This window comes from Drosophila yakuba, chromosome 2L (assembly GCF_016746365.2).
Source record: "Drosophila yakuba strain Tai18E2 chromosome 2L, Prin_Dyak_Tai18E2_2.1, whole genome shotgun sequence".
Taxonomy (NCBI): domain Eukaryota; kingdom Metazoa; phylum Arthropoda; class Insecta; order Diptera; family Drosophilidae; genus Drosophila; species Drosophila yakuba.
Genome location: NC_052527.2, coordinates 19,921,370 through 19,931,278, shown reverse-complemented (window position 1 = coordinate 19,931,278; position 9,909 = coordinate 19,921,370). Strand labels below are relative to the sequence as shown.

At 39.6% G+C, this 9,909-nt stretch overlaps 1 protein-coding gene across 3 annotated transcripts; it reads left to right on the top strand.

Annotated features, from left to right (window-relative positions):
* Positions 1-6,030: 6,030 nt before the first annotated feature.
* Positions 6,031-8,156, top strand: LOC26535055. Of its 3 annotated transcripts, none has more exons than XR_001454405.2 (4): positions 6,031-6,505; positions 6,573-7,300; positions 7,370-7,571; positions 7,943-8,156. XR_001454405.2 is itself a non-coding variant. In XM_015199092.3 (4 exons), the coding sequence occupies exons 2-4, from the start codon at positions 7,236-7,238 to the stop codon at positions 8,029-8,031; spliced, it is 312 nt and encodes a 103-aa protein (XP_015054578.1). In that variant the 5' UTR covers positions 6,048-6,505; positions 6,573-7,235; the 3' UTR covers positions 8,032-8,156. The 3 variants fall into 3 exon arrangements, 2 of the variants coding, with proteins under 2 accessions (XP_015054578.1, XP_015054579.1); XM_015199092.3 differs by having other exon boundaries at positions 6,048-6,505; positions 7,414-7,571; XM_015199093.2 differs by having other exon boundaries at positions 6,050-7,571.
* Positions 8,157-9,909: the final 1,753 nt, after the last annotated feature.

Below are 9,909 nucleotides of genomic sequence, written 5' to 3'. Positions count from 1 at the left end.
GCCACGCCCCGTATTCCCTGCCGGGAAGACGCCCCTTAAGTGCTAGTAATGAGCGCACTGATAATTCATTAAACAAAGCGGGGCAAAAAAGCGAGAAAACGACGCCCCGAAAAAAAGTAAAATCTCAGCGCAAAAGGCTGGTGGAAAAATGTCAAGGATAATGTGCCAGTGCTCGGCTGCCGGAAAAGAAATGGTTGGACGATTTCAGCTTTAATTTTATATTGGCATGGCACGGTCATTAAAAGGGCAACGAGGATTTTCCAAAACATTTTTGCTGCCTTAATTTAGTTATAATTAACTGAAATAAAATAAAAATGATTAGTATAAAAGCATTTGAACAAAAAAACAATCAATCAATCAACACCTAAATATGTTAATATGCTAACAACAGACTTATCTACAAATAGCGGGTTATACTAAATCAACATTAAAGTGTATGACTGGTCAATGTTTTCAAAATATTTGCGCTTACCAATCGATTCGAATGTGCATCCTTTTTTTTTAAAGCCCTCACAAAATTTTGAATAACTATTGAAAGGCCGAAAAACCTGCAAAAATTCTTCGTCGCTGTTTACCAAATATTTGCTGCCTGGGGCCAATGTAGGCCAAACTAGACCACACCTGACGACTGTCAGTCAGAGCCAAAAGCCGGAACGGGGCTAAGCTCTCAGCTCGGCGAATTCCTCGATGCCGAGCAATTACAAAGGCCGAAAGCCGAAAGCCACTTTAATGAAAACTTTTGCCGGGCGCTTAGCGGTTTTTGGCCAAGTTGTAGCGGGTAATCAGCCATGTTATGGCAGTCTCCAGGCCGCAACCTTCATAGCGGTTACGGTTAGTTGGAAGCCTTAGCGGATTATGGCCTTGCACTGCACTTGAAATTTGTTGTTTGCTAGCGATAGGATAATCTGACGGGTATCTTTTTCTCCGGCTTCTCCTTCTTCATTTTGGTGTGACTATCTGGCGCTGTTGCCCGTTTGTATTGGTTTCGTCGCCTCCGCTAGTTTGAGTTCAGTTGAAAACAAAAAAACTCAAATTGTGGCCCCAAAAACTTTTTGCCAGGTTTTTGTCGGCCGCAGTTATTTGCCTCTTTTGTTCGCAGCTCAGCTGCATCGCCCGGCCTTGTTGAACAACTTTTCAGCGGCTTCATTTGATTCGGGGACCACTTTAATTAAGCGAGCTGCTTAAATGCGAGCTTAAACCGAAAAGTGTCAATCAGAGCGGTATCAAGTTTTCACTCTTTACAGCATTTTCGGCCCACGGAACAATGTACATGTATACTCCGCTCCACTAATAAAGAACTGGGTAGGAATGGAGTACAATTGCAAGTTGCGCTTGAAATTCATTTGCATATTTAGCGAGAGAGTGAGTGCATTTAAATTGAATTTTATGAAATTGTTGCAAAAGCAAAATGTGAAAAAATTTTGCACACAACACTCAGTACCAAAGCGATAAGGACTTTCAAATACTCTGGGCTTATAAAATTAAGTAAACTTCCTTTGCATTTTTATTATTATATTACTATTATATATATTATTATATATATATTATATATTATTATACATATATTATATAGTATTTAACTAGAAACAATCCTTATTTTAAAGCTAAGAGCAAGACTTGTAAAAAGCATTTTGATTTGATTCGAAATACTCTATTCTTGAGGATATCGTGATGGAATTATTTAACTTAACTGTTTAATTAATTATGCTTTCAAGTCCATAAGCCAACTGGTAGCTAAGAGCTGCCCACTTTTGAGGAAAGCAAATGCGTTGCGGACATTTTCCAAATACTCCAGTAATTCAATACTGAAGCCAGAATTGCCAGAAGCGCAATACTCTGCGCCAAAGGTAAGCCACCACTTCCAAGCACAAGAAGTACGTATGTATCTACACATATTTGAATATATATATATACATTCAGGGCGATACAAACACAATGCACAGTAACCAATTTCGGAGTCGAATCGTTTAGTGAAATCACTTGAGGCGATTAAAATCAATCACAGACAATCAACGCCCGGCAACTAGAGAGGGGACTACATTTTTCTTGCCACTTTACGATTTTATTTAATTTTCACTCGAAGCCATGTCGAGAGTTTTCCTCCGCCTGGCCGGTGGGTAAAATTTGATTTTAAATTGGATTTGCCATCGATGAACGTGGAAGTTTGTTTGTGCCGAAATGGAAAAAATTAAAAAAATTCAAAAACTAACGAAGTCCATTTCCATGCTGCCAACGAACCACTTGCAGGTGTGAACCAAAGTGTTTGAGTGTTTGGTCTTAAAGAGCCACAGGTTATGTTTTCTTCAGTAGGAAAAACCAGAAAAATAATCGCAGCAACCACCCAAACTGCATATATGTAAACAGCAATTTGGGTAGGAGTATCGATAAATATTTGCCCTAGGTGAACTAAATTGAAGTAAAATGTAACCAAACAACATTAAAAGAATTAAACGGATAGGTTTTTATTTGTCTGCCATGTTACATTTGTATGTTAATTGAATGCCACCGAGCACAAAATGAGAAATACTGATATGCGGTAAATAATTAAATAAAATGGTAGGAAAATAATAAAAACGTAATAATTTGGACGGGTTATTGTAATTCTCTGTAGAAAGATACATTAAGAATGCTTGTTATAGTGTTATAAACTAATAAAAATTAAATGAGAACCAATACGAAGAAGCCAATGGGAATAAAAAGTAACTTCATCGCTCTATCACTCACTTTGTCATTCATTTATACAGTTTTCCACCCATTCATTTGTTAATGGTGCTGTGGTCCTTTTCGACCAAGTCATATCAAAAGTTTTGCCATATTTCACGTTGCCACAATAAATTGTTGCTCTCGCTTCCCCACTGCAAAAAGTTCATTTTGTGGGCTTTGCATATTTTTTGGTCGACTTTTCAGACTCAAAAGACTCTCCGTGGAGTTAGCGAGCTTAAATGATTTTTAATTATGCCTCTGCAATAAAACATGGTATACGTTTTGCAGAATTGAGTAAAATGCGGCAAAGTTAATTATAAATCTTTAATGCTAACTCTGGCCTCACACGTAGCTCTCCGAAAATAGTTATATAATTTGCAATTAATCTTTTCTAATTTATTGACGCAGCCTCAGTTTATGTGCTTTGCTGGCTTACCGTTGCGATATGCATAATTTATGCAAATTTCGCTAAATCAATTTTTAATTAAAATCCTACACAGATCCTTTTCGACACAAATATTCACACATGCAGCTCCATAGCTGCCTTGCCAAAACTAAATAATTGAAAATCCTGCACCGAGGGGAATATATGGCCGGCAAACAAATCAATATGTAGAGCCATCAATCTATCCAACTGTCCGTTCAAGCATTTTAGCTATTTCATTCAATGGGCCCAAAGTGTCGGACTAAACGATAATTTTATTTGCATAACACTAAACATAAAACTAATTTGTTGTCTCCGCTTAAATGCTTCCAATGGCAAACACAACACACCCCAACATCTGTATTAATTTACGGACTTGGATTTCAATTGCTTATTGGCCTGGGTCAGAGAGCAATGCGGACCAAATCAGACAGCTGACAGGTCAACCGGTTGTTAATCTCAATTAGAAAGCATTATCTTAATGTAAGCTGCATTCGTGGTTGCAACTTTGCACTTTGCCTTCGTTCCTAATGACAAATTCACAGCTTAATACTTCATTTTTTTGGGTCCAGATCTCTATTTCACTTTTTAGCTGCTGCATTTCCGCTGACACGTTGGCACTTCCGCTTCCGCCCAACGCAACATAGCTGCAATTACAGTATTTTATACATTTAGTTGCAGCTGAAAAACTTTGCACGCGCGATTTAAAACGCAACTAAATGGACAACCAAAGCACTTTCACTGTCATTTCGCTCGACTCTCCACTTCTGCCTGAATAAATCTCAATAAAATTGAATTAAACTCGGCAGTTGCCTTATCGCAGAGGTCCCAGCAGCTTTTGGCTACCATGCTGGGCAATCAGACATTGGCAATCGCCCGATGAGGTCTGGGCCATGTCAATAGCAGTTATAATTAATTTGTGCGGAAATCAGATGCCTGTCGACAATGCAATCTCGGTGGCAAATCTGTTTTCAATTAATGGCAAATTGTCGAGAACGCAAAGCTGCTCAGCCAGTCAAGTCGGCTAACAGAATTGAGGGGTCACAGACGAACTTCCATGAGAGTATTTCTGTACAAATTAAAAAAAAACACGCATGAATAAGGCATTCCAAAGGGATAGCTAACTTTAGCATAACTTACTTTCTATGGAAATAATCAGCTGGAAATTGATTATTTTACCAAACCAGGTCTCAGTATTAAGGCGTAACCACCTCAAAACTGCCGTAAATCAATTGCTGAATTCTCTGAGAATCTGTGCAAAAATGGGAAGCTCAACATTTCTACAGCGACAAAAATATTTCGATCCCCTAACAATTTAAGCTCATCAAATTTTTGATCTATCAAATTCAAGTGTGTGACCATTTGATTTTGCATTTTTGTTTATTGAACATTAGGAAATACAGATTTTCCATTACTTAACATGAGATTTTTAATTTGAGCCAATTTCTTTCTTTCTCTGCACCAAATTGCGTAGGAAATCTTTTCAGCTTCAGCCTATGATTCTCTACCCAAATGGCCGGGAAAGTGGGAAATGTACAGATGCAAACATGGAAAATTTTGGGAACAGACAGCAGGAGTAGGGAAATTCCGACAGGACATAAGTAAAATACTTAAGATAAGCACAAGTGATGGAGCCAGTCTGTTTGCCTCTCTGTGTGGCCATAACCATAAGCAAGGACCCAACGCTTATACGAGTACTCAAGGGCCCTATTATCGAAAGGGTTACGCAATTACATGATTTCCAGCACTATCCGGTACGAGGGTAGAGGGGATGGAAGAGCTAACAAAACAAAGCCAGAGGACACTTCTGACCAGATTTTCAATGTGTTCGGCTCAGTTCGGTTGCTTACATAAATTGTTTACCAATCTGGTCGAAAATCGGAATTTCAAATTTTGCCTACGAAAATATATGCGCACATTTATACAATTTACATGCGCACACACAGCGCCGAAACAAAGATAGCAGCCTAAAAAAGGATATGCATCTACATTTCATTTCACTTGATTTTATTTCGCAGCAAAGAGCAGAATCGAAAAATAAAAGCCAACTAGCCAGCCGCCCCAAAGGCGTTCAAAAGGTTTTCCGATACAGCATCTCGTCCTTGGGGGCGGATGATGATAAGTATGTCAGGACGAAGATGTCCTGCCAATTTAAGCAGGGAATGTCCGACCATTGCACCTGAAAGTCTGATTTAAATTGCAAAACTAAACAGCAATCAGCAGGGGAGACCGTGCAGGACTCTCGAGTTTGTAAGCAGGTGATTTGGTCCTGCTCCTACTACCGATGCTGCTTGTCAACAGCGGCGCTGACGGCAGAGATTAAGATGCAAATTTCGGGTAGAAGGACAACATCAACATCAACATCAGCATCCACCTCGTACTCCACGGCTTATGCTTGTCCCTAGGGCAGTCTGCGAAAACACCTGTTTCCCAATTCTTGCCCCAGCCAATGCGCCCGCAAAGTGCAAAGTGAATATTCATGTTGCATGTCAGGAGGTAATACAACATTTGTGCGACATGCAGGATGAACAAGGCACAAGGAGCCGGACCAGACGCCAGGACCAGAACTCGCCAGCTGGTCACAGAATGGACGTTGAGTAGCGCAGAATCATAAGGCAAAATGGGAACGCAGATCGTGAACCATTAGCACAGGATTTGAGCTCGAAATTCGGTCTAATTAGCAAATATTACACAGGGCACATTCAAAACTTGAAAAAAAATGTGTAGTTTTGAATTATTAAGAGAATGGGGTAGGAATACTAAATAAATAAATTAGTAGGTAAATTGCCTATTTGAGAAGCTATTAGTTTCAGTCATATGTTAGAGCTCACATCTTCAATTTGGGGTTACATTTTGAATCATTCAGTTAAAGGTGTCACAGAAATAAATCAACTCAGTGTACACTCAACAACAAGAATCTCAGTCACCCACACCACAACTGTCTGAAGTCATCAGACTATCTAATCAAGCTAATTTCCGTGCTCACACAGCAGAATTCAGTCTTCAAAAGCCTTGTTAGAAACGTGTCAAAAAGTAAATATTCCCACCGAAGGGAATCCTTTTTTCCTCACAACACCTCGCATGTGAAAACTCGTCCATTTCCTTTGCGGACTAGCCGAGATATATTCTTTCAACTTCGATTTCAATTTGAATTACGATTTTCTTTTTGCTTATAAAACTCGATACCTACTCGAGCAATTAAACGAGGCATCAAGGCAAAAGGAAAATATATCACAACATATTTCCTGCCAAATAGACGGTCATAATTGGCCAGATAAGAGTTTTCCAACCTGGTTTCTGCTTTTGCAAGTGATTTAATTGGCGTAGAGCTGCTGGTAATTGGAAAATAAGATTGGATGAAATGGTCGAAAGAAAACGGTAAGAGATTACGCTTTTAATATCGAAAGATGAGCCCCAAGCTTCAATTCGGTCCACCTTCATTCAGGTATGAAGCTTTTAAGGCGTGTGCATTAAATCAGTTTCCCCTTTTTAATAATCTCTTCATTGCAATTAATTTAAACGACATCTAAAAGACATTTCGCCTTAATCCTGAGCTCCCACCCCATTGCGTATCCACTTAATGTGAATGATTGCTGGTGCACTTTGGGTCTGGGCTATCTACATAAATGTTTTATCATCTCACACCGACGAACAACAACATTTTGCCCTGAGAAGAGGATGAGGAGCTGACCCACCGGAGGTTGAGTGAACAGCAGTCGGCGAGAAATGGCCAACTCGTGTCAACTGACTTTTAAGCCATATTTAATCCGGCTTGTAAGGGAAATGCGCACCAGTTACCCTGCCCGAGCGATGCTCCACAGGCAACAAAACAGCAAAAGTATAAATAACTAGGAATGAGAATCAGAAAAGTCAGTGGTAGGACCATCGGATACTCAGCTAACAGCTATTGTTTAGATTATATTATGAGCATTGAAAGTTGTAGTTTTTAGCAGAAATCACTAAAACACATCATTAGCATTAGCTTTCATATTTTTCATTATTCTAAATTCTGTTTTGTATAGTATATAGTAACAATATCCCACCCGACACCATTTCAAATATTCCCGCTGAAACTAATTAAATCAAGCTGGGGCAGCGCCCGTTCGAGATGGCCATGAATGGTTGGATCTGCTTTGAGAGCCTCCTGGCATATCTCCCTTTGGTGCACGCCCCGTATGTTTGTACATACATATATAAACTGTTGCGACAATGTCAACATGCGAAGTTCTTCCTACCGCAAAGATGACAGATGACCACTTCATGAACCCATGCATTTTAATCCGCAGGCTGCAGTCCGGGCTCTTTTGGCCTGGCCAAAAAACAATGCCCATGCGGCCCAAAAGGGTTGGGATCCTGCATCCGGCCTGGCTTCAGGGATCTTTAAGGATGGGTATGCCGGTGGTCCGAAGACCAGTCCGGGTGGATAATGATGGAAGTGCACTCGGTAAATGCAAAATACACGAGTATATACATATATGTTTTGCCATGTGCATGTTAAATGTGCGACACATAAATAATTTCACTGTCATGGGCCGGGTTGAGCACACGGCCAATGCATCAAGGATGCACTTATACACACTCGTTATTCCCCCCTTACAAACACACAAGCTCCCGATGAATAAAGTTTCGCCTTGGACACCGACGAGTCCATGCGAAACGGTCCCATGCATTACGTTTTAATTTTGCAAAAATTATTTAAATGCGAGTATAATGTAATGTAAATTTCCATTCGGTTTTGGGTGCGATATAAGTAGCTTTACATGGTTGCCGCTACTCAAATTAATGGATTTTTAATTGTCTCTTTCTCACTTACAGGCCTGGCTCGCGAATCCTTTTTGTCTGTCCCTTTTATGTCCCAGTCAAATTACCTCAATAGCTGGAGAAAAGGGCAAAGAGTGTGGTGAGGAAAATCCTTTTTTCTCGGCCCTTTAAGGCTATGGAAAGTAAAATGTATAATGTGTATTCTTCTGCAAAGGGGGAATTATTTAAGCGGGCTTAATAAAAAAACGCTCTGCGTAATGCAAGGAAATAATGTACCTATAGTCAAGGGATAATCATGGATTAATAACACAACACAATTGGACAGCTTTATTATATTTTTAGTTGCTGCATTTATAAGTAACTAATAGTCATACAACTAAATGATGCCACAGGAAATATTTTAAACCCTTATATACTAAGCCACTACATATGCCACATACCGAAAACTTATCAACTAAAAAGCTATAACCAAAATCCAAAAGCTACCAAGTTTTAGGTCATGGCAAATATTTCAATATAAATATATAAAAAAATATTACGCATACGCGTTCAAGTGCAATTTATGAAGGGAACCACTATCTCTTTCGCTCGAAAATCCATAAGCTTAAGCAAGCTGTAGGCTAAATCCTGCGCAAATTTCCAGGCGTCTCGTTCAGTCGAATTGGTTGAGGAAAATTGCCGATCCTAAGCCGGCAATAAAAATATCAACAGCAGCAAACGAGCAAGGATATGCAAAATAAAAATGGCAACGCCCTCCTATTATTGGCTGACTCCGTGGCCTGTTTCCTATTTGTTTAATATTTTTATGTACTCAAGCAGCCACAGCAAAAGCAAAAACAAGATGAACTTTATGGCTTAAGCTTTTTGCGTTAGCTTAAATAAATTTCCACTTAATAGATTCGTTAGAATAAATGGAAGGCCAGAGGGTGAGGTGAGAGGGTAAGTGGAATGGCAGCATGCTGCCAAAGAAAGAGCGTGCAAAAAGGTCTCGAGTCTCGGCCCAGGGAATTCGGTTTACCCTTTTCTATTTTCTGGCAACAATTTGATTAGCGGCAATTGTGCAAAATTATAAATGACAACATTTCAGCAGGATTAAATTTAATCTGACGGCATTTCAGTTTTCAACCTCTCAGCAGCGAGTGCTTAAATCCAACACACAAAAATTAATTCCATCATATTTTTCACTTTCTTAAAAACAACAACAACAGGCGGTAGCAACGCCAGGAAAACTCAATCGCCATCCCTAGGATGTCGTATCCTTGTTTGGGTCTACGCTTCGCTGGCTTTTGTTTTGTATGGGATCTCTGGCAGGATAATATGCTGTTAATGTTCTCCCTCCCGCTCCGGCAAGGATGTTGTGGTCTGCTGGGCTGGAAGAGAAAAAAGGATTCGAGCAGCCGCAGTTAGCTGGAATTGTTGTCATTTATTATTCCTGTTGTTGCCGCACAAGACCAGCTTAGACTACGTTTTGGCAATAATTAGTGAAAGATATCAAAGCAAATGACTTTATCTGCTTACAATCCCCCCTCACGACACACAAGCGCCAACATCCACTGATATCCCCATATCCGAGTCCTCGCACTCAACCAAGGACAAAGAAGATGCTTTAATGTGTTGCTGACGACATGGTTCGGTGGTCAAGGGACGGGATTGCCACTGTGCGGATGCGCTTCCCTGTTTTGTTTGATTTCCAAACACATTTTCCATGGCATTATAACTTTGACAAGGAGCTTGCCGAGCTTAAAAGGATCAATCCTGCACCACATTGGATTAAAGCGTTTACTGAATTGTTTTTTGTTAAAATTTGTGTCTGTTATATATTACATTTTTTTTATATATATATATTAGCCAGTAACTTTGAACAATCAATTATTAGTATTTAGTATTTAATGTAATGTATGAAATGTATCCAATGACATTACAACTTAAGTCAAAGAAAGTGTATTTAGGATTCGAATCTCTGCATCCTGCAGAAATAACTTTAGTAGAATATTCCCTTCTTCTGAGATTTCGTTGCTTCG